General features: G+C 36.5%; 1 protein-coding gene across 1 annotated transcript; it reads left to right on the top strand.

Moving 5' to 3' along the window:
- Nucleotides 1-13,054: 13,054 nt before the first annotated feature.
- Nucleotides 13,055-15,635, top strand: LOC116110837 (ubiquinol oxidase, mitochondrial-like). The gene is made up of 4 exons (XM_031397051.1): nt 13,055-13,590; nt 14,094-14,222; nt 14,532-15,020; nt 15,364-15,635. The coding sequence occupies exons 1-4, from the start codon at nt 13,285-13,287 to the stop codon at nt 15,421-15,423; spliced, it is 984 nt and encodes a 327-aa protein (XP_031252911.1). The 5' UTR covers nt 13,055-13,284; the 3' UTR covers nt 15,424-15,635.
- The last annotated feature ends 10,394 nt before the right edge of the window (nt 15,636-26,029 follow it).

Here is a 26,029-nt window from a genome sequence, read left to right as displayed (position 1 = left end):
AACTAAACCGACCATGAGTTTAGCCTTGATTTAGTAGGTCTCTCGCAACTTAATGCTTTAATTACTTTGAATCTAGAGATCGTATCCTAGGTTATCTAATAAATAGGGAATTGGGTTATGACAGTGTCTAATCCAATGACTCAGTAAGGAGAGATAAAACTTATCAACGTTTGGTATTTTCTGAGCTGATGTGATCAAGAGGGTAGGAAGTTAAAGAGTGCTTTTATTACATGTAATTCATGTCTAGTGGTGGCGAATAAACCTTCAATCTAGTTTCTCTTATTTATCTCTTTCGTGATTGTTTCCTTATTTTATTTTGTTTAATTTTAGTTTGATAGTTTTTGTTGAGTTTTTATAATTCGTGACAAACCCTGTTTGAAGTAGATAATTAATTGAGTTCACAAATCCTTTGCGAGAAAGACCCTTACTTGCTCTTTGCTACTACATGACTTTGCATTAGAATTTAGTGAGGTAAAATTAGGTGTTGCATTTGCACGTCATGATGTTAAATACCAAAAAGCTTCCTAAGAGATTGTGGGTTGAAACAATCAACATTGCATGCCACATCTCCAATAGGGTGTTTTTGAGAAAAGGTACTCTACAAACTCTTTAGGAACCGTGGAAAGGTAAAAAGTGTTGGAGTAGTGCCCTAGAGCCAATCAATTATTGTGGCATTGACTCTTTGTAATATGTTTATTAATCAATAAAAGGCATTATCTACTATATCATGTAAACCATAGTTGTTTATATTGATATATGTCCTTAGAATGGTAGAACCGTGACTAGGGTATCAAGTGTTTCAAATCTTGATAGTGAGAACCTTATGAAAACATATGATGGCCATTCTAGAAACATCTGTAGCCTCAGTATTAATCTGACCAAAGGCACAGATAATACGGTAACACTATCATAGTATTGAACGACCTTGTCGAAAGGTAGTGATAGGTCTCACTTGTTAAGGTTGTCAGCTGACAACCTGGTGCAACACATGGGTGCTTGCTATAGACAAGTTCACTAGATTAACCCACTAGAGGATTCTATATAGATGGTAACCCCAGTGTCTATGGAACAAATCCTCTAACGAATAGTGGTGCATTTGATCCTTAGACTTGAGATCACCAGAACGCCTTGTGCACCGATTCGTGTAGTTTGACACTAGCCCACTGCAGTTCTATTCAAAGCTATCAATACAGTAGTGATTAGCTATATTAAGGAGTGTATCAAGACTATGGTGGATTGACAAGGGATTCATTACTTTCAGGTACAGGAGAACTTATCTCACGACGCAATTCGGTTAATGACAATGACAATAAATCTGTGATCACAGTGGGATTAAGTTATTGCTCAATCCAATTCATTATTCTGGTCATGGGTCTAGTAACTAAATACAAATATATCGAGAGTAACTGAGATTGACACTATTTTTGTGTCACAGTCTCGATGAGATAACAGATGATGAAAGGATTTGATTGTACAATAACCATATCATTGACAAGTAGCTGTTTTGCTAAATCCGAATCTATCGGGTGGCCATGATGCCTTGCTAGAGGCCAATCTCAGTCTGTGTATAATGAGACGATTAATTGGTGTTAATCACTATACTACACACTGTTGGTATGATGAGGAGCCTACGGGTCACACATGTAGAAGATAATTTAAGAATCAGTTGGTGCAAGGGGCATTTTCGTCTTTTAGGGTGAAAGGGTATTTTAGTAATCTCATAGTGCAATTAAATTTGCTGAGGTTGTTACCTATATTTAATTTAATATTAAAATTAAGTAAGTGAGATTATATTTAAATATATGTACACATATTTAAATGGATTATTATTATTAATTAAATGTTAATGTATTTTTATAAATAAATTAATTGAGTTTAACTGAAAAATAATAATAATTCCAATTAAAATATCATGATTGGGAGTGTCTGGATATAGGGGCTGTTTAGGTTGAAGCCCAAGCCTATTCCATTATGGAATAGGGTTTTATGTGCACTATATAAGTGCCATGTTTTGTGAATTAATCATGAGAGAATTCATTCAATCATTTTTCAATTGAAAGAAAAGAAAACACATAGCCCATTCTCTCCATCTCACGCCAGCCTTATTTTTCATTGAATCAAATTTCTTGATTCTTGAATTTGGTTCTTGAAGCTAAAAAGGATCTAGCAAATCCCTCTTTAGCTCTTCAGGTTATCTTTGTGTGGATTACCACTGGTTCGATCCTACTCTTGGATCGGTAGCAAACCCAATCAGAGACAAGTTTGAAGGAGCCTCCAAACATGCGTATGAACTCTAAACTCTACTCTGATTGTTCATATTACTGTAGATTTTGATTTAATGTATAAACTGTATAATTTGTGCCCTGATCTTGGCTTAAATGGATTTGATCTGTGCTTGAAATTTTTTGTTTCTGCTACCATAGGCTTGATCGTTTCCTAACAGTGGTATCAGAGCCCAGGGTATTAGATTTTATAGTTTAGTGTATGTGGTACCACATGGACAATATACCAGGAGCACCATTTTCTTAACATTTTCCTAGCTTTTTCACTGCTGATTAACATACTAAGCGAATGCCCCTCTCCGAAACTCAACTTATCGCCTTCATCAAGATTAAACTTTGCTTTCTTCTTTTGGCAATCAATCTCCACTCAATATCTCCCTAGGAAATCCATGCCCAAAATAACATCAAAGTCGGGCATATCAAATACAAACAAATCCACTATTAACATCTTTCGATAGATCACTACAGACTCCCCTAAAAGCATCTCCTGAGTTACCACACTATCGCCGTCTGGAAATTCTATCTTAATGGGTTGATATACTGTCATAGGTTTCAAACCCAATCTCTCTATAATCCCATAAATAGGCTCAAGATGATTTTGTACTATCGGCGGTACCGGCCTTTCTCTCTCATCTCTAGTGGTCGGTACAACAACTGGTGTCTCAACCTTCTCTGATATAAGTCTCCCCTAACTCTCTGCCAATACCTGCTGAATGATGTTACGAATCCTCGCTTCATCGAGAACAGGGGGAGTAGATTCTAATGGGTTGGATGGCTCACCCGTACTCAATGCATTCTAATTATCGGATCGAGTCGTATGTCTCATCTAAAACACATAATACTAATACTGTTAGTCAACTGCAAGTGAGAAAAAGAAATGACTTACAACGATCAGATATGGTATGTTAACGCGGCAGGAGAGGCACACTGTCAATTTCCCAAAATCATTGCTCTGATACCAAAAATGTAACATACTATCCAGCTAGTAATTCTTTAAGAAATATAAGACAAAATCCACTAAATAACTTTTGTAAACACATATACATAAATGTATATAATGTAAAATGCAAAAACTCTAATTTTAATTCATATAAATATATACACAAAATAACTAATATACTTTAATAAGCGCAAAGTATTCTTGGATAGTACCGCCAAACTCCTCCACTTCCTGATGTCCCGCCTGATCGTAAATCATCTAGTACCTGCAAAACAATACAATAATTCTCACATACAAACATGCAAGAATCATTCTACACAATTCTTGCTCAAATCAAGGCTAAAATTTGGTTTACTTGCCTTGAATGTGTGATATAACCTGCGTTTGCTAAAAGTTTCTTCCTCTAGGACCTAGATCATAAAAAACCATAAGAATTTTGAATCTTTAAAGATTAATCACACACCTTGAGCTAAAATCTTACCTTTGGATGCTTTAGGATTAAAAAACTCCAAAAATCCAAGCCAAATCCTATGATTTCCCTTTGGAATTTGGTGAATAAATTTGAGAGAAAAAGGGGTGAGGGTGGCATGTACAAAGGCTGAAAATGGGTTAGGGTTTCTTCTAATCAAAGCTTATATCTAATATTATACACATGTATTCCCATTTTTCCCTTGCACATTCTATGAAATCTCATCTATATCCTTTAGTCAATTACCAAAATACCCTCATTTTTATTATCTTCTTCACATTATTTTGCTTCCTTTCACTCCCCACTTATTCATCTAATTAGGAGTGAAAAGACCATTTACCCCTACTGAAGTTTTAAGGAATTTTCTTTACATTTGTCTAAGGTAACTTCAAAAAAATCCAACTAAGGGTATTAGGGCATAAATACAAATTACATACCTTGATGTGGGTGTTACAACTAGTGTCAAACTACACCAATCGATACACAAGGTGCTCCGGTGATCTCAAGTCTAAGGATCACATGAACGATCATTCGTTAGATGATTTATTCCATAGACACTGGGGTTACGATCCATATAGAATCCTCTGGTGGGTCTGTCTAGTGAACTTGCCTATAGCAAGCACCCATGTGTCACACCAGGTTGTCGACAAACAATCTTGATAAGTGAGATCAGTCACTGTCTTTCGAAAGGGTCATTCAACACTATGATAGCCAATCATTCATGTACTCAACACTGAATGACCCTAAGTGCCCATCAAGCTTTTGCTGCAACAGAAACTTTAATTGTGGGTTAGTAGGTATTTTGCAAATCTGCACATCCCCTTTTTCTAATAAATTTCTTATATCAAATTGAATCAACTAAGTAAGTGTTTGGATCGCTGGTGAGATCGTGGTTCCTTAGCCATATCAATGGCTTCATTGTTGTCGCAATAGAACTTTACTGGATTAGCAATGCTTGGAACCATATCAAGTTCAATAATGAACTTCTTGATGCAAACTGCCTACATGGCTACATTAGATAATGTGATATACTTAGCATCAGTTGTAGAATCCACTGTAGTACTTTCCTTCAACCTTTTCCAGCTCACTGCATCTCTTTTGAGACAAAAAAAAATCATCTTTATCCATTTGGAAACTAGCATCACTGTATCCTCTTACAGTGAGCTCATCTTCCCCTCCATATACCAAGAACATATCCTTAGTCCTTTTTAAGTACTTAAGGATGTTCTTGACTTCCATCCAGTGTCGCTCACTAGGATCTAATTGGTATCTTCTACAAGTGCTTAATGCACATAAGACATCAATCTGAGTACACAACATCACATTGCTCACTTGGATTCGATTGATATCTACTACAAGTGCTTAATGCACATGAGACATCAGTCCGAGCATACATGATGGATCCAATTGCTGACGCATATGAGATCCTTTTCATCCTATCTCTCTCATCGTGTGTTTTAGGACACGTATCCTTGGGGAGATAGATACCATGTGACATCGGAAGAAATCCCTTCTTTGATTCTTCCATACTAAATCTCTTCAGTACTTTATCAATGTATGTACTCTAACTTAGGCCAAGCAACCTACGTGATCTATCATAGTAGATCTTTATTCCGAGGATGTAGGTTACTTCTCCTAAGTCCTTCATGGAGAAGCACTTGGATAACCAAGTCTTTACCGACTGCAAGTTTGGTATATCATTCCTGATAAGAAGTATGTCGTCGACATACAACACCAGGAATGCCACTACACTTCTACTTACCTTTTTGTAAACACAAGGCTTATCTTCGTTCTTAATAAAACCAAATTCCTTTACGGCTTCATCAAAATGAATATTCCAGCTCCTTGAAGCTTTCTTGAGTCTATAAATGGACCTCTACAACTTGCATACTTTATCAGCCTGTCCATCAAGGATGAAGCCATCGGGTTGTGTCATATACACATCCTTCTCAAGGTTTCCATTCATAAAAGCTGTTTTGACATCCATTTGTCACATTTCATAGTCATGATATGCAGTAATTGCTATATAATCTAGATGGACTTAATCATGGCAACTGGCGAGAAGGTTTCTTCATAGTCAATACCATGAATTCGTTTGAAACCTTTGGCAACCAGTCGCGCCTTATAAGTATGCACCTTGCCATCCATGTTAGCCTTCTTCTTGAAGACCCATTTACACCCTATGTGTTTTACCCCTTCAAGTGGATCCACTAGAGACCATACTTGGTTCTGGTACATGGAGTCTACCTTAGATTTCATGGCTTCAAGCCATTTAATGGAATCTGGATCTGACATAGCGTCTTCTAGGTTCTGGGCTCATTGTCTTGGTAGACTAGTACGTCACCATGTTGAATCACAAGAAAACCATATCTCTTGGGCTCATGACGTACTCTCTCAGACCTACACAACTCTTGTGCTACTTGAGTTGGTTCACTTTGATCCACAGATTATGAAGTAACCTCCTCATGATGTTCAACCACTTCAACCACCTCTTGTGGCACATCTTTTCATCCTTAGTCCAATGTATCTTGTGGTTCTAGAACTTCATCGAGTTCTACTTTTTCTCCCACTAGTACTTCTTAGGAAAAATTCCTTTTCTAGGAAGACACTAGTACGAGCAAGAAAAATTTTGCACTCTTCTAGGTGGTAGAAATAGTATTTTGCACTCTTCGGATACCCCACAAATATACACTTATAGGATTTTGGGCCTAGCTAGTTTGAAGTCAATTTCTTGACATAAGCTTCACAACCCCAATCCTTAGATAAGACAAGTTGGGCTTTCGCCCACTCCATAGTTCAAATGGAGTCTTATTGACAGACTTTGACGGCACACAGTTCAATACGTGAGTTGCAATCTTTAGGGCATAACCCCAGAATGATGTGGCCAAATCTCTAAAACTCATCATGGACCTAACCATTTCAAGTAAGGTTCTATTCCTCATTTCAGACACTCCATTGTGTCGGGGTGTACACAAAGGGGTGAGTTTTGATATTGCCCCACATTCCTTCAGGTATGTTTAACTCTACTTGCCATACTTGGCATAGTTGTTATTTTGAGAATATCTTTATTGTCTATACATATTATTATGAAATAGTTCCATAAAGAATATTATTTATAGTCAAGGACAACAATCTATTAGTAAAGTAATATTCTCACTTGTCCTAAGTGGACACATAAATATTATTTCTAGAAATCGAGGAAAAATCATAATAATCCACAAGTTCTAAGTAACAAGCCCATAGGAAAAATCAGACGATAAGATCCTACAACTAATGCAATAGCATGTGCCCCATTTCCAACTGATAGGTCCACCTCTCCCTCGGCAATCAAACTACTCAGTCGTAATCCTTACACATCAGAACAAATGTGAGTACCACATCCTATGTCAATGACGCACAATGTTGACGGGAGAAGTTAATCCCAATCCAGAATGTACCTGACGAAGAAGTAACATTCTTCTTCCTTATTGCTAGGAAGGCCTCGCAATGTTTTCTCTAGTGGTTGAGATTCCCATTGTGAGGACAAATGCCCTTCCTATCTACAACAGTTCTTTCCAATGACTTATGAGCCTTTTCCTTCTCACTTGAGTTGGCTTCAACGAACGTCAATGTTTCTAACATTTTCATGCCTAACTCAGTAGCCTTCAAGATATCTAGAAGCTCAGAAAGGGTATTCTTCTTATCATCCTCAATGAAGTCATAGATAAATTGAGAGCAAGAATCTGCTAAAGACTATAATATTAGGTCTATCGCTAAACCCTCATTAAGTCTGCATCCCAAAATCTCAAGCTTGTTCATATACTCGGTCAACTTGAGTATATGATTGCCAATTTTGGTACCCTCTTCCATGTTGCATCTGAACAGTGACTGAGACACCATATGCTTTACATTTCTCTGGAGAAAATAAAGAATAGAAGCTAAGTCCATAGTCTGGCACTGTTGTCGCAGTAATGGTGTCATTGATGCAGGCACAATGTATCTTTTCATTTCTGCTTTTGCATCATGTGTATGTTTCATATATACATACCCAGATTGATGGATAGAACTATCAGCAGGCTTTGGTGACAAAGCTTGCTCAATGGTGTATAATTTATCACTTGACTGAAGTATATTGGTTATACTTCTATACCAGTCAACAAAATTCTCACCTTCCATTTGTCTCACAGTTCGATGATTTATCGCAGTGATGATGAGATCATATTGCCCAATTTTTAAGTTAATCTATAAGTGTAGAATAAGTAAACATTATTACAATGTTTATTATTATTATTATTATTTAATAAGGCCTTTTATTAAATAATTGCTCCCATTATTTTTCTCAAGCCAATAGCCCTTGCTATTAACTCGGAAAGCCCGTTGGCTTTCCTATTAGGCCGAGATCCCATCTAGCCCATTTCAAACCTTCGCTTTGGTGAACAAGCCAAAATGGGTTGATTAGGTAGGCCAACAAACTTAATCCACATCAGTTGATAGATCCCACTACCAACCTCAAATGCGAACTAAGCCAACAAACCAATCACACTATACAATGAACGAAGCCATTGTCCTCAAGTATGATTCTCAGTATCAGTAGAGTGGACACTACATGTCACCACATACACACAACAAGTGTAATTCTCTACCATGCCTATGACGAGCTTATCAACCTTCGCTTTGGTGAACAAGCAAAACTCATCATTTTAAGTCAACACTATTAAGGAAAACTCCAATGATATTCAACCTCCTTATAGTAGAATAAGATTCCAACGAACAGTGGTTTAATTAAACTCATGGTGATGGACGGCATATCAATTTTGACTTAATTTACTTTAGTTGATGGGTTTATTATTTTATGTCTCACCAATTTTATCTTTCTTTGCATGTTATAGTCATAACATACACCCTTAGCATGCATACTAAGCATAAAATAAATGTTTGGTACAATGCCTTAACTAAAACTGATTTCCTCAAGCCAAGAGGAATAGGTAAGTCAACCTAGGTTTAAAAGGAAATGGATTCTTCAAGTAATTTTGCCTCCTTCCCTTCCATCTCTTCTTCTTCTCGAACATTACACAACTTTCAAAAATAAAATTACATTTTACATTATTGAAAAGAAACCTTGAGTTACATTTGAGGGGAGTGAGATGAGAGAAAGAAGTTACATTGGAGATTTAGAGAAAGGTAGGGCACTCAGACCCTATTTTAAATTACATAACACAAAACAATTAAACTAGGTTCGTAGGCTTATGCACCAAGCACCATGCATATTCACAAACAAGAATCATGCATAAACAATGAAAATTTAATTTTGATGAGGTTTGTAAATTACAAGTTACCCCTTGAATTTCGGTAGTGTTTTTTAAGTCCAACAAGTTTTAAAATTTTCATTTTAGTCCCTTGTTATCGGGCCTCACTCAATTAGGCCTCCAGAATGTTTCTAACATGCAGCAACATTTTTTTTAGAAAATTATGGATTAAAAATATCACACAACAATGCAATCACGGCCCAAAATTCAGCCCATTGCATCTTTACGTGGGCTACCCAAAAAAAAAAAAATCTAGATTTGGTGCACGTTTTAATGCGCACCAGATCAGGCCCTTGGTTGAAAAACCAATGCCAACCGAGGCCAAGTGCTGAGAGCACTTGGCTACCACGGGGCAGCCCCAAAACAGCAGCCAATCAAGAGGATAGTAGGGGCGCATTCGCATGCACCACTACTGTGTGTGGCAGCAGCCTTGGTGTAGTTGCACAAGGCTGCTATTGTGCCATTTGTGGCGGCACAGCCCAAGGCCACATGCTGGAGCATGTGGCCAGAACTCCTTCTCATGTGGCAACGCAAAATAGCCACACACAATCTGTGAAGTAGCAGCATGTTTGCGCGTTGTCACTGCTGCTTCTTGTTGTTGTCGTGCTCGGCAGCACATCGCAGCAACATACCACCCTACAGGACAGCATCCTCCTCTGATCAGAATCAAGATTTATTTGGTTTTGATCCCCCAAAAAAAAAAAAAAAAAAAAAAAGATTAGCAACACATTAACTGCAACATATTTTTTAACACAAAAAATCAGTTTTTATATATCATGCAATAACATAATCGATACATATCGAAATCAATTCAACCAAACATCAAACAACAATGTGAAAGGTATAAGGAAGGCTTTGATACCACTGTTAGTCGCTGATGGGGTTTACGCAGCAGAAAACAAAATAAAATCCCCAACAACAATATTGAACCCAAGATCCTTATACCCGATTTACGTTACTTACATATGAAATGATATTGAATATAAAATTTCCAGATTTCATACCAGCGTTTGTAGGCTCCTTCAATCGATACAAATTGCTCCCACTCTAAGATAAGAGTGAACTCTCAGTATCCACACGAAGACATGATGGCGATCGACTTGTGGTCTCACATGCTAGCAAGACACACAAGCAAAAAGGATGCAGAATTTTTCTTCAAGACAGATTCTCTTCTCCGTCAAGTGAAAAACGTGAGAGAGAGTGATATGAGTGGCTTGGATGTAATTAATGTGTTCTCCTTTTTTTTTATTTTTTTTTTATTTTAAGTTTCCTTTTATATTCAGCAAAAAATTAAAACCCTAATCTAGTTAGGAATACATTTATTCCATGACTAGAATAGTAAATTCTCATTACAAAAATGCTATCACTTGGTCATGTAGTTCCATGAGGGAAATGGCCCTTAGTGTTTGGTTCTAGTTACTTGAACCTTTACTACTTCTTGAATAGCACATGAAAGTGTTAGAAAAGAATTGTATGTTAAAGTGTTCCTTTGATATGGCATTGTTGATAAAAAAAAATGGTAGAATATGTTAGGATATACCATAATGCCATAATGAATTTTCAAGGTTGTGTATGTGAACTTGGAAAAAACATCAAAGAATGGGCTTGATAATGCATATATTGTTCATATGATTTATGTATAGCCTTGATTTGGTAAATGAGAATAGTAAAGAATATGTTAGCAAAGAATGAGAAAAAGAAAGAAAAGAAAATGGCTTGTAGTTTTCTTTTAAGCTAACATGCAAATATGTATTTTTCTCATTTACTAAAGAATGCAAGTGTAGAATTTCCATAGCTTGGAAATTTATTTGGAAATGTGTACAGTATCTCTTTCTATTCTCTTTCTACATCATGTTATGTTATAAGGTTGCTGCGATGGGGAACCCGTGAGTGGCAGAGATACCCACATGCATGCCCCCATCAGTGAGTGGCCTCAGCAGAGAGATACAACATTTGTACAGTCCATCAGCAATGTATGTGGATGAGGACTGTACCTAGCAGGGAATACCTACATGCACGCTGCCATCAATGAGCAGCCTCAGTAGAGAGAAACAACATTAGTACAATCCATCAACAGTACATGTAGATGAGGACTGTACCTAGTATACGCTCGCACGGCCAGCGTTCCAAATCCATGCCTCAACATAGTCCGATCGGCAAACCAGAATAGAAAATAAAAGAAACAGAAACAGAAATAGGAAAGAAAAGAAAGAGATACAACATAAGAGACAGAAACAGAAAAGAAAAGAAAGTTATTTTCTCAGAAAAGTTTAATATTCTGCATATGTATTATACTACTTACATGATTTAGTATTTCTTATGTGCTCGATGATTTACAGATTTATTAATTGTGTTTGCACATTGATAAGTAGCAAATTAGAATATCAGAAAAGAATGCAGAATATCAGAAAAGAATGAAGAATATTAGCAAAGAATAAAGTGAGAAAAGGAAAGTCAAAATATGAATAACGGAGGAAAAACAGTAGTGCAGATTGGTTTACTTACTGAGCAATTAGTGCTCACTCTGTTATTTTACAATTTTGCATGTACTTGATGATTTACGATCGGGTGGGACCTCAAGAAACAAAGGAGTTTGGCGGCACTGTCCAACACTACCTTGTACTTATTAAAGTATATCAGTTATTTTGTGTATATATTTATATGAATTAGAATTAGAATTTTCAGATTTTACATTATATACCTCTATGTATATATGTTTATAAAAGTTATTTAGTAGATTTTGTCATATATTTCTTAAAGAATTACTAGCTAAAGAGTACATAGTTTACAAAAGTTATTTAGTAGATTTTTTCATATATTTCTCAAAGAATTATTAGCTAGAGAGTATATTACCGTAACACACCATATTAAATGTATAATTAATTATGTCAGTAAAATTATTTTATTTGAAAATTTTATTATATAATAAAAGATTTTTAAAATATCAATAATAAATCTTTTAACAAAAATTTTAAATTTGGTCGGTGGAGTTTCCAATAATATCTTCCATGCGGGTCTAGCAGCAGTGCAGCACCATTAACATCGAACGATTTCCAACGGTGGTGAGAAGAATTTGTGGGAGCTAACTGTAAAATCCTTTTTAAGATATTTATGACAGAACATCGATGTTGGAGGTTTTTTTTGTCATCCATGCTATCAACGATGTCGTTGGGCGCGTCAATGTTGTTGGTTGGTCATCAATTAATTTTTTAATATATTAATATTATTAAATAATTTTAACGTAAAGTAAATATTTTTCAAATAAAGGGTTTAGCTATTAATTTTAGAAGAATAGTGCAGGAATTTTAAAATTTCTAATACAAATTCGCTCATCAAATCCAACCAAACACCTAACAGTAGTCTATTTAATGCTGCGCGGTCCTGTTAATCAAACACCTCCTATAGCCTTAATTTTTACCCCAACAGCAGAGAAATAACATTTTTTTAATTAAAAAAAAAAAACTACAGTATCATGTCTTTCTGTGTACGTGGCACACGAAAACTTGCGTATAAAAATAATCTTATCTGTTTTACATAATATATAAGGGCCTTTCATTTCGTTTCTCATTGGACACATTTTCTTCTCCTCTGGTCCACATTATTTAATTTTATAACCAATTTAATACACACCCATCAACCCTCCACGTCGCAACATCTTCGATGACACGTCACCAATCACTGACGCAGATACATTTTTCTTCTCCTCTGGTCCACATTATTTAATTTTATAAACAATTTAATACACACCCATCAACCCTCCACGTCGCAACATCTTCGATGACACGTCACCAATCACTGACGCAGCAAACACGCGCCACTTTATCACGCATCCTTGATGACTAATTATACTCCCATAAGCCTGGAATTTAGACACCAATCAAACAGTAATTTTGTTGAAAACAAAACAAGGGATGTATCCCTGCTGCATCCGTTATCAACTTATTCTTTATTCACTTAATCCTGACCCTTGATTTCTCATTATAACCGCAATGAAAAGGACAGTATCTCTTCACCGTAGACATTCCAACTGCCCTCCTTGCAATTACTACACGCTCCGATATCCTCGGTGATTCGTTTCAGTCCATTTTTAGTCACCATTACATATATTCTCTAATCTTGTCAAATCACTTCAACCTACAATTCATCTCCACCGTCAAATCATTACGTGCAATTCAAGTAACTCTGATTCGCGAAGCGTGTGATAACACCCCAACCTGAGTAAAGCCTGCTGAACTCTCTTGTAGAAAAAGGAGAAAAAAAAAAAAAAGGGATTTTCTAAAGATTTTCTCATCTACTATTCTCAGAGAAATGGAGTTTGTAAGGACGACGGTGATTCGAGGTCTGTTAAACGGAGGGAAAGCCGGCAACCGGTACATTTGGACGGCGGTTGCCAGACGGCAGCCGGAGGTTATGGAGAGAAACGGCATGTCGTCTGCAGTTATGCAGTGGAGGAGGATGTTGAGCAGTGGCGGTGGAGCTGAAGCGCAAGTGAAAGAGAAGAAAGAGGAGAAGAAAGAGGAGAAGAAAGATATGGTTATGTCCAGTTATTGGGGAATTTCAAGGCCAAAGATCACCAGAGAGGACGGCACTGAGTGGCCATGGAACTGCTTCATGGTATCATCACACTCATTTTTCGATTTCTTCGTCTAAAAAATTAATTGTCATAATTATTCTCGAATATTGTTCGAAAAATAATTTTAAATATTAAATATATTAAGATATAATTTAAATTTTCTTGAAAATTATTTTGCTTACAAATTAACTGACCGTCAATTTCTCATTTAGTTTTGTTGATTTACCTAAGACTCTTTGGAAAAATCAAATTATGAGGATTTTTATTTTTGATTTTTATGTTTTTATCAGTAAACGTAATAATGTGACTAAGACGACAATTGTGGTATTAAAAAGTTACTCTTATTATGGAAAATTTTAGAGTGATTAATGATAAGATTAAACTCAAAACTCGTAAGGTAATGACGTGTAGTAGCACTATTAACATTGGACATTAAATTGATCACTGTTTAGTAGTTTAGTAGTTTAGTAGGACATTTTACAAATTCTTTTAATCATATTCTTGTTAATCAATGTTGAGTTGATTTTATTGGTGTTGAATGTAGCCATGGGAAACTTATCAGACAGATTTATCAATTGATTTGAAGAAGCATCATGTGCCAAGGACATTTCTGGATAAATTTGCATACAGGACTGTCAAAATCCTTCGAGTTCCAACTGATATCTTTTTTCAGGTCTCTTCTTATACTACCATAATTATTATCTATCATGTGTATCTAGTTTCATTATGTGTTTTATATTTCTGGGATTAAGCTATCAAAATATTGTAACTTCATGTATATGATAAACAAATTTTGCCATTCATATTCTTCTGTTGTGCTAGATACGGCAGTTTGATCACTTCTATAATGTAAATGTTTTACTTTGATTTCATATTTTTTACGCCTCTTAAACTACTGCCACTCACTCCAAGTTGATGCAATTACTCAAGCAAGACAGTCCTTTTTTAGATTTGATTAGTAATGGTGAGCTGTGATATGCAGAGACGTTATGGGTGTCGGGCGATGATGCTGGAAACAGTGGCTGCTGTGCCTGGAATGGTTGGAGGGATGTTGCTGCATCTGAAGTCTCTCCGGAAGTTGCAGCAAAGTGGTGGTTGGATCAAAGCCTTGCTTGAAGAAGCAGAGAATGAGAGGATGCATCTCATGACCATGGTGGAGCTTGTGCAACCAAAATGGTATGAGAGGCTGCTGGTACTTACTGTGCAGGGAGTCTTCTTTAACTCATTCTTTGTGCTTTATTTACTCTCTCCCAAACTGGCACATAGAATTGTTGGGTATTTGGAGGAGGAAGCTATACACTCCTATACAGAATTTCTCAAGGATATTGACAGTGGTGCAATCGAAAATGTTCCAGCCCCAGCTATTGCAATTGACTACTGGAGGCTTCCTAAGGATGCCACTCTCAAGGATGCTATCACTGTGATCCGTGCTGATGAGGCTCATCATCGCGATGTCAACCATTTCGCTTCTGTGAGTTTCCTTTCATACTGGTCTTGCATTTTTGTTTCTTATACATAATCTAGATTCTAATGAAATGTTATTTATCAGCTATCTTGACAATGTTTTAAAAACGAAATGTTGGGTGGGTCGTGGGTGCCAATTTTTTGATAAGTGGCAGATTTGGAATGGTTTTTCATTGAACTTGAATCTGGGTAGAATCTTGCATCACTTTCATTGACCTTTTTGCTGATATGAAGTATATGTCACCTAAAAAATAATAAGCTAAATTACCAAAATATAAATGGTTATGCAATATATGTGTGCTTGTTAGTTTTGGTTGTTTTAGGATTTGACAGTGTGGTTGGACTTGTAGGATTTACAAGTTCAGGGGAAAGAATTAAGGGAAGCACCGGCCCCTCTCGGTTACCATTGAGGCATATATCGCTGCTTAGAGTACAATGTCACTTTTGTATATGCTGAGAATAGTAGTACTACTGTAGGAGTCTGGAATATGAACATAATTACTAAATAGTATTTTGTATTGTATCTGCCAAACAAAAGAAAAAAATTGTTGTATGTTGTGGACTATAACTTGATTGAATTTTACAAGCATTAATGCTATAGACATAATATTTTTCTTTTTCAGTGCTTCCTTTCGGCTTCTTAAAACATATTTGTGAATGTGGAAGAGAATCAAAATCGGAGAACAATTGACATATTGGATGTGGGATGGAAATGTCCCAACAAAATTTTATCTTTGTAAGTCATAAATTAAGGCTATATATATTACAAAATGAATCACCCCTAAGCAGAGATCAGTGCTTTTGCATATTGTTAATCTTTGAGTACTGATGTTTATGAATATAAAATGTAAAGGATAAGCATAAAGATTGATACATAGATAGATCTAGTTGATGAAATCTATCAATTTATGAAACAAATTATTCTTAAAACCAACGTATCAATTCTAGTCTCAAGTTATTCAAAAACCCCGACATAATGATTTAACAAAAAACTTCTCGTGCAATCTCTCAAATCCTTTTGTATTCCATTCAACCAATTCTCTAAATCTNATTTTATCTTTGTAAGTCATAAATTAAGGCTATATATATATTACAAAATGAATCACCCCTAAGCAGAGATCAGTGCTTTTGCATATTGTTAACTCTTTGATTACTGATGTTTATGACTATAAAATGTAAAGGATAAACATAAAGATTGATAGATAGATAGATAGATCTAGTTGATGAAATCTATCAATTTATGAAACAAATTATTCTTAAAACCAACGTATCAATTCTAGTCTCAAGTTATTCAAAAACCCCAACATAATGATTTAACAAAAAACTTCTCGTGCAATCTCTCAAATCCTTTTGTATTCCATTCAACCAATTCTCGAAATCTGAAACATAAATTAATAAAATTCAGTCCGACACTATCATAAGCATAGTCACAAATGTAGATCAATGAAAACAAACCAATTTAATATCATTTATTATATATAATCTATAATGGAAGAATTGATCTACATGGGAAATTAGAACACTTTACCCGACTAGGAAGGAACACAGGCCACTTGCACTCACTAATTTCTTCTTCCTACTCGTCTTCTTTTCAACCTTTCTACCATCTCCAATTGTTTCCTTTCAACCATGATACAAACCATTGTGGTTTTCTTGTAGCAAATATATTATATCCCATAGAAAAGCCGATCACTAATGCACATCCATAACCCATTAGATTGACTTTCCAATCAAACTACACTAAAATATTGTCTTCTTTAGAGAATACCATCGGCGTTGGTTCTAATGCCTCTAATGCTACATCTTTTTAACAATGGAAATCCACGCAACCCCAAGTTCCCAACATAAGAATCATTTTTGAAAGGTATTAAATTGGTTTCCTTGAGGTATAGGTCCAACAAGTTGTTTATAAGAAAGGTTCGACACGGAAAGAACTGTCAAATTTGTGAATTGTTTGGGAATCTCTCCAACTAGATTGCTTGAAGAGAGATCCAATGGTTCAAGTTGAGTCAATTTTTGTAAAGGATGATGGAATGTGATTTCTAAGGCGGTTGTGAGAAAATTGATCACTTTGAGTGAGTTAAGCTGATGTGAATCGGATCATTACACTTGTTAATATCATGAATGAACCAAATGAGACTAATGGTATTCTTTTAGCCCAAGAAGAAATGGAGGACCAACGGATAAGTGATGGATCGGCCCAAGAGTGTTTGTGTGCTCAAAATGAGTTTAAGAAGCCCAATTATAGCCTCAATTCCCCAATTGGTGACTTTCTCAACTCTTGGCCGGGACTGGATACCCCTTGGCCCAGGCCCAAGCTCGACCTCATGACGAAGGCCCAAGCCCAGCCCAGCCCAGCCCAAGCCCATCACGAGTATGACAGGTAAAGTCAAAGCCAGGCCCGATGGGCTTTTTGTAACCTCAAGCCCGGCCCAAGCCCGCCCATTTTTATAATGTGAATTTTTAAATATTAATAAATTTCAATTTTTTTTATATTTTTAATTCTAGAAACAATTTTTTAATATTAATTTATTTTTGAATACTCACCAAATATATAAATAATTTTCCATAAATTGTATCCATCCATCCATGTAGGGTTTGAGAAAAATGAATATATATATGTAGGATAATCTTGTAATTAAATATACAGTATAAGAGTAATTTAGTATAATTAATACTAAAATTGTTGGGTTGGGCCGGGCCTGGAGACATACCCAGGCTTGGCTCGTACCCAAGGTCGGGCCTTAAAATCAAGCCCATGCCTAAGCTCAAGCCCATGAACATCGAGTAAAGCTCCACCTTTTTAGGCCCAGTACCCATAAATTTGGGGCCCATTGCCATCTCTAGATAAAACTAAGACATATATCACTTATTTTATAAGGGGTAATACTACACTAACAAACAAATCTCATAAATTTTTTCTCACAAATCAAAGTGACACCTAAGTTAGGACGAACAATAATTTATTCATAAAGAACAACTGTTCTCATAAGGAACAACCATTCCGGAACGATTGGTACTTCTTATGGAATGATGGAATGACTATTTCATCTTATGGAATAAAGAAGGAATGGTTGTTCTTTCTTATAAAATGGTTGTTCCACAAGAAGGAACATCCATTCCTTATGGGAACAATCATTTTTTTATGAAAGAACGATTGTTTGTCCCTAAAAATGGTTGTTCCTTCATCATAAATGGCTGTTCTTTATGAAAGAACGACTGTTCATCCCTAAGAACGGTATGAAGGAATGAGGGAATGATCGTTCGTCCCTAGCCATTCCTTTTATGGACGGTCATTTCTTGAGTCTAGTCAAAATCATTTTATGCCTTGGTGTGGTGGGGCTGTCAAAATCATTTTGTGTCTTGGGTGTAGTGGAGCTGCCAACTCAACTGTCACGTCAGAGTTTTTGAGAGAAGTTTGCAAAATTCATTTGTCAGCCTATCTTTATTATTTTATAAGTTTCCTTTACAATTTTGGGTTTTTTGTTGAAATTTCTTGAATTATCTTATCTTTTCGATTTTGTTGGGATAATATTCATTCTCATATATTAAAAAAAGGAATAATTAAAAAAAAAAAAAAAAACTGTGTGCAAGTGCAACCACCATTATAGTTGATAGTTTTAAAAATTAAGACACATGTTGACATTCTGGAACTAAATTCAATCCAAATTAATATTGCATTAGGATTTGGAATTTTCTAATATATTTCTATATAGAATTGTTTTTCTTTAGGAATAGGAAAATAAATTAGAAATAGTATCTCATTTATACCTATAAAAAAGGGATAAATCCTAGAGTTATTTAATTGAATAAAATGGAACGCAAAGCTATAATTAAAGAATAAGAGCCACCAAAGACTCAAAGAGAGGTTAAGAGAGAGAGAGAGAGAGAGAGAGATCATCAATTAGTGAGGCTTGCGAGAGACTAACTCTTGTAATTATTATTATTCTTCTTTGTAGTGAAATTTTGCCACAGTAAAGTAGACCTAATTCTCATACGAAGGGTAAGTATCATTATAAATCTTGTGTTTATGTTAATGATTTATTTATTTGTTATTTGTTTACTTTATTTTCGATTTCATAAAGATTTAAGATTTGAAAGCATCTAATTAAATCCTCACTGCATAATGTGTACCAGGACAGGATGATGATCCTCAGGTTATTGTGTTGTTACTGACTGAAATTGGGATTATTAGAAAGTTTTGTAATTGTGAACCAATTTATTTTCAGTGGCGNTATCTAAATGGAGCTGTTTGGACATAGGGGTTGTTTGGGTTGGTGCCCAAGCCCATTCTATGATGGAATAGGGCATAGTGTGCACTATATAAGTGCAACACTTTGTGAAATTATTAATGAATTCAATTCAATTCATTCACAAAGAAAAACCCCAGCCCCCTTTTTCTCTCCCACGGCAGATTTCTTTTGCTTGAATCAAAGTTTCATTTTGATTTTGTTCTTGGTTCTTAAGGATAAAGAGGATCTAGCAAATCCCTCTTTAGTTCCTTGGGGTTATCTTCATGTGGACTAATGGTGGTTCGATCCTATCCTTGGATCGGTAGCAAAACCCATTCAGTGATAAAGTTGGAGGAGCCTCCAAACGTGGGTATGGTTTCTTAACTCTAGACTGTTTTTCTGTAAATTTGAATTTAATGCATAGATTGTTAAATTTGTACCATGATCTTGGTTCTAAGGAACGATCCATGATGTTTATGATTTTTGTTTCCGCTACCATAACTTGATCGTTTCCTAACAGTTGTATCAGAGCCATGGGTACCAAATTTTACAATTTATTGTATGGTTTATAACATGTATTTGATTGATAACATGTTACTTGTGTTAAATCTGCAAAATCTACTTTTGAATGAGGGATTATGTTGATCAATTGTTTTAATAATGTGTTTTTGAATGTTATATTGGTTGGTTGGTATCCTGGTTGAATGCTTGTGCGTTCGATTTGATTTGGATACGTGTTATTACACGAAAAACTGCAAAAACGCAAACTGCACGATTCTGGGATTTGCAGACTTCGCCGCAGTGAAATAACAACTTTGCCTCGGCAATGTGCTTATTGGAATTTTTAGGGTTACCTGTTTGGCCGCGGCGACAAAGTTGCTGTCCCAATTCTGTGTTTTTCGTGAAGGGACCAAACTGCAGTTTTTAATAACCTATAAAGCCAATAACTATTCTGCACATATAAGAGGTAATTAATAATAAACCCACCCAATTCAAAAATTGATTGTTTTTGAAATGTATGCCATGTACTTATTTGTATATTGCATGGTGCCCGGTACATGAGCCCTATGACCTATGATGGATGTTTTAAATTATTTTTGGGTATGTATGGTTGTAAGTTTTGAAATAGGGCCTGCGTGTCTTGTCTTCCTTCCCCTTCTCAATGAACATTCTCTTCTCATCTCATTCCCCTCGAATGTAAATCGAGGTTTCTAAATTTATTGATGTAAAATTACTTTCAAGATTAATTTTATTGTAAATTTAGTATGATGTTTTTGTAATGTACTTGAGGCGGAGCAAATGAAGAGGCAATCGTACTTGAAGACTCAAGATATTCATTACAGGACCCCTAGGTGACCTACCGATTCCTCTAAGCTCGAGGAAATCGGTTTTAGTTGGGCCATGTACCATCACATTTTAATACTATGTTTAGAATGCATGTTAAGGTTGAATGTTCAATAACATGTCAAACAATGTCATTCTAACAAAGATAATAATTTGGCGAGACATTAAATAATAAACCCTCAATTAAAGTATATTAAGTCATGTATTGTTAGAGTAGATTCCCTAGAGCCAATCAATTATTGTAGAATTGACTCTTTGTAATAATATTCATTAATCAATAATAAAAGGCATTTTATTGTATATCACGTAAATCATTATTATTGCAATATGTGTTGATATATGTCCTTAGAATGGTAGAACCGTGACAAGGGTATCAAGTGTTTCAAATCTTGATAGTGAGAACCCTATGAGCACATATGGTGGCCATTCTAGAAACGTTCGTAGCCCCAATATTATTTTGAAGTAAGGGCACAGATAATATGGTAAGCTATCATAGTGTTGAACGACCCTGTTGAAAGGCAGTGACTGATCTTACTTGTCAAGGTTGTTTGGTGACAACCTGGTGTAACACATGGGTGCTTGCTGTGGACGAATACACTGCAGTAAGTTCACTGGACTGACCCACCGGAGGATTCCATATGGATGGTAACCCCAATGTCTATGGAACAAATCCTCTAACGAATGGTGGTGCATGTGATCCTTAGACTTGAGATCACCGAAGTGCCTTGTGCACCGATTGGTGTAGTTTGACACTAGCCTAACGTAGTTCTTTTCAGAGCTGTCAATATGGTAGATTTTCCTTTGGCAAAGAATCAAAGTTCTTCTTTGATTTTTCTTCTTTGTTCTTAAGGCTAAAGAGGGATCTAGCAAATCCCTCCTTAGTTCCTTGTGATTCTCTTCATATGGACTACGTCAGTTCTATCTTACACTTGGGTCAGTAGTAAAACACGTTCAGAGACAAACTTGGAGGGGCCTCCAAACGTGCGTATGGTTTCTTAAACTTGAATTGATTTTTCTGCATATTCAATATATATTTTGTATTAACTGTAAATTTGTACCCGGAACTTGGATCTAAGGAATAATCCATGTTTTTTATTTTTTTTTGTTTTCTGCTGTGTAAATGGGTCGTTTACTAACACGTATGCCTTCCATCACCATAGTTTTAATCAAACCACTGTTTGTCGGAACCTTGTTCGCCAAAGCGAAGGGTACACTTCCACCAGTGGGAGGTTAAACTTCATTGGAGTTTTCCTTAATGATGATGGGTCGACGTAAAGATGATGATTTTGCTTGTTCACCAAAGCGAAGGTTGATAAAAGCGTCATAGGCATAGTTGAGAAGTACACATATTGTGTGTATGTGGTGGCATGTAGTGTCCACTCTACTGATACTGAGAATCACACTTGAGGATGATGGTTGGGGCCATTAGATTGTGTGATTGGCTTGTTGGCTTTTCCACATTTGAGGTTGATAGTAGGAGCTATCAACTGGTGTGGATTAAGTTTGTTGGCTTATCTAATCAACTCATTTTGGCTTATTCACCAAAGTGAAGGTTTGAAATGGGCCAGATGGGATCTCGGTCCATTAGGAAAGCCAACGGGCTTTACCGAGTTAATAGTGAGGGCTGTTGACTTGAGGAAAATAGTGGGAGCGTCGTTTAATAACGTTTAATAAAAAGACCATATTAAATAATAATGAACTTTATAATGACTTTATCTTTTCTACAATTGTAGATTCACCAAAATGAGCATTATGAACCTGCGATCGATAATCGAGAAAGAAAACAGGTTGGATGGATCCAATCTCTCAGGTAAGTATCGTAATCTTCAGATTATACTCAAGTCGGAAAAGAAATTGTATATCCTTGAAAAGCCATACATGGCTGAGCTAGATCCTGATGCCACTCAAGAAGTAAAGGATACTTATCAAAAGTTCCTTGATGATGCTGATGGCGTTCAATGCTTGATGTTAGCATCGATGACACTAGTGTTGCAAAAGTAGCATGAGAATATGGACGTTGCTACCATTATTCTACACCTCAAGGAGCTTTTTGAAAGGAATGCTCGACATGAGAGGTACAAGGTGTCAAAAGCACTGTTTGGAAGTCGTTTGACTAAGGAAGCCCAAGTTGGTCCTCATATGCTCAAGATGATTAAGCACGTAGAGAGGCTTGAGACTTTGGGATTTGAGTTGGATGTAGAATTGCAAATGGATTTAATTATGCAATCTTTGCCTGACTGACACAATGGTGAAAACCTTGTTAGAGCTTTTGAACATGTTGAGGACTGTAGAGTAGGACTTGAAGAAGTCTAAGCCTGTTTTACTGGTTGTTGCCAGTAACGGCAAGGGTAAGGCCAAGGCCAAACCCAAGCCTAAGCCCAAAGGACAGGTTGCCCTTGGGCTTGAGAGTGGCATAGGGAAGGGCAAAGTAGTCTGTTTCTATTGTGGCAAGCCTGGCAACTGGAGGAAACACTACAGGGCTTTCTCCGCAAGCAAGAAGAAGTCAGATGCTACGACTTCAAGTATATTTATGATTGAGATTAACTGCTCTCCCTCAACATCTTGGGTCATTGACACTAGATGTGGTACTCACATTTGTACTGATGTGCAGAGACTAAGGCAGAGTAGAGTGCTCGCCAAGGGAGAGGTGGACCTACGAGTTGGAAATGGAGCACATGTGGCTGCGTTGGCTGTAGGCACTTACTGTTTATCTTTGCCTACGGGCTTGTTGATGGAACTACATAACTGTTATCACGTACCTTCTATTTTTAGAAATATTATTTCAGTATTCGTTTTGGATAATATAGGGTATCATTTTGAGATATCTAATGGATTGTTATCCTTTAGTTTGAATGGTGTTCTATTTGGAATTGCAAGGTTATATAATGGGTTATATGTTCTTGATTTAACAATAAAGATATTCTCAATGTTGAAACCAAGAAAACTAAACATAGCGATGTAGATTGGGTCATGTTAATAAGACCCGCATTGCAAAACTTCAAAGGGATGAAGTTTTGGACCCTTTTGACTTCCAATCATTTGAGGTATGCGAGTCATGCCTGTTAGGCAAGTTGACCAAGTCTCCTTTCACAGGACAAGGTGAAAGGGCTACTGAACTGTTACGTATCATCCATAGTGATGTATGTGGTCCATTAATAGTTAAAGCTAGAGGTGGATATTCCTACTTCATCACATTTACTGATGATTTCAGTAGATATAGTTATGTCTACCTTATGAGACATAAATCTGAAGCCTTTGATAAGTTCAAAGAATTCAAGAATGAAGTACAGTATATGTTGGGCAAAAGTATTAAAGCTCTTCGGTTGGATCGAGGAGGTGAATACTTAAGCTCAGGGTTTTTTGAATACCTGAAGGAATGTGGGATAGTATCACAACTCACCCCTCCCTATGCACCCCAGCATAATGGAGTGTTTGAAAGGAGGAATAAGACCTTACATGACATGGTTAGGTCCATGATGAGTTTTAGTGATTTACCTGCATCATTTTGGGGTTATGCCCTAGAAACTGCGACTCACGTTTTGAACCATGTGTCGTCAAAGTCTGTAGATAAGATTCCATATGAACTATGGAGTGGGCGAAAGCCAACTTGTCTTATCTAAGAATTTGGGGTTGCGAAGCTTATGTTAAGAAATTAACTTCGACAAGCTGGGCCCAAATCCTGTAAATGTATATTTTGGGGTATCCAAAGGAGACCAAAGGATACTATTTCTACTACCCAGAAGAGCGCAAAATTTTTGTTGCTTGTTCTGGTTTCTTCTTAGAAAATGATTTTTTTTTCTAAGAAGTACTAGTAGGAGAAAAGTAGAACTTGATGAAGTTCTAGAACCATAAAATATACTAGACAAAGGACAGGATGATGTGCCACAGGAAGTGGTTGAACATCATGAGGAGGTTAGTCCACAACTTATGGATCAAAGTGAACCACCTCAAGTAGCACAGGAGCTACATAGATCTGGGAGAGTACGCCATGAGCCCGAGAGATACGGTTATCTTATGACTCAACATGGTGACGTACTAGTCTACCAAGACGATGAACACAAAATCTACGAAGACGCTATATCAGATTCAGATTCTGTTAAATGGCTTAAAGCCATGAAATCTGAGATGGACTTCATGTACTAGAACGAAGTATGGTCTCTGGTGGAACCACTCTATGGGGTAAAACCCAAAGGGTGTAAATGGGTCTTCAAGAAGAAGACTGACATGGATGGCAAGGTGCATACTTATAAGGCATGACTGGTTGCCAAAGGTTTCAAACAAATTCATGGTATTGACTATGAAGAAACCTTTTCATTGGTTTCCATGATTAAATCCATTCGGATTATGCTTGCGATTGCTGCATATCATGACTATGAGATTTGGCAAATGGATGTAAAAACAGCTTTCCTGAATGGAAACCTTGAAGAGGATATGTATATGACACAACCTGATGGTTTCGTTCTTGATGGGCAAGCTGATAGGGTATGCAAGTTGCAGAGATCCATTTATAGACTCAAGCAAGCTTCAAGGAGTTGGAACATTCATTTCGACGAAGCTATAAAAGAATTTGGTTTTATCAAGAACGAAGATGGGCCCTGTGTTTGCAAGAAAGTGAGCGGGAGGGTAGTGGCATTCCTTGTGTTGTGTGTTGATGACATACTTTTGATTGGGAATGATATACCAAACTTGCAGTCGATTAAGACTTGGTTATCCAAATGCTTCTCCATGAAGGATTTAGGGAAACAGCCTACATCGTTGGAATAAAGATCTATCATGATAGATCGCGTAGGTTGCTTGGCCTAAGTCAGAGTGCATATATTGACAACGTATTGAAAAGATTCAGTATGGAAGAATTTAAGAAGGGATTTCTTTCAATGTCACATGGTGTTTATCTCTTTAAGGAAATGTGTCCTAGAACACAAGATGAGAGAGATAGGATGAAGAGGATTCATATGCATCAGCAATTGGATCTATCATGTATGCCATGCTATGTACTTGGATTGATGTCTCATGTGCTTTGAGCACTTGTAGTTGATATCAATCGGATCCAGGTGAGAGTCACTGAATGGTTGTCAAGAATATTCTTAAGTACCTGAAGAGGACTAAGGATATGTTCTTGGTTTATGGAGGGGAAGATGAGCTCACTGTAGGAGGATACAATGATGCTAGTTTCCAAACCGACAAAGATGATTATCGATCGTAATCAGGGTTTGTGTTTTGTCTCAATGGGGGTGCAGTGAGTTGGAAGAGCTCCAAGCAAAGCATTGTAACGGACTTTACAATAGAAGTTGAGTATATTACATTAGCAGATGCGGCCAAAAAGGCAGTCTGGATTAGGAAGTTCGCCACTGAACTTGGTGTGGTTCCCACAATTATTGATCCAATAGACATCTATTGTGATAACAATGGAGCAATCGCTCAAGCTAGGGAACCACGGTTG

The sequence above is a fragment of the Pistacia vera genome, unplaced genomic scaffold (genome assembly GCF_008641045.1).
Source record: "Pistacia vera cultivar Batoury unplaced genomic scaffold, PisVer_v2 Contig615, whole genome shotgun sequence".
Lineage (NCBI taxonomy): Eukaryota > Viridiplantae > Streptophyta > Magnoliopsida > Sapindales > Anacardiaceae > Pistacia > Pistacia vera.
This window is presented reverse-complemented; position numbering and strand designations above follow the sequence as displayed.

Excerpts from the sequence above, each read along its gene's own strand:
- LOC116110837 (XM_031397051.1), top strand. The coding sequence starts at position 13,285 with ATGGAGTTTGTAAGGACGACGGTGATTCGAGGTCTGTTAAACGGAGGG. Across the intron at positions 13,591-14,093 it reads GGCCATGGAACTGCTTCATG|CCATGGGAAACTTATCAGAC; the intron begins GTATCATCACAC and ends TGTTGAATGTAG. Across the intron at positions 15,021-15,363 it reads ATGTCAACCATTTCGCTTCT|GATTTACAAGTTCAGGGGAA; the intron begins GTGAGTTTCCTT and ends TTGGACTTGTAG.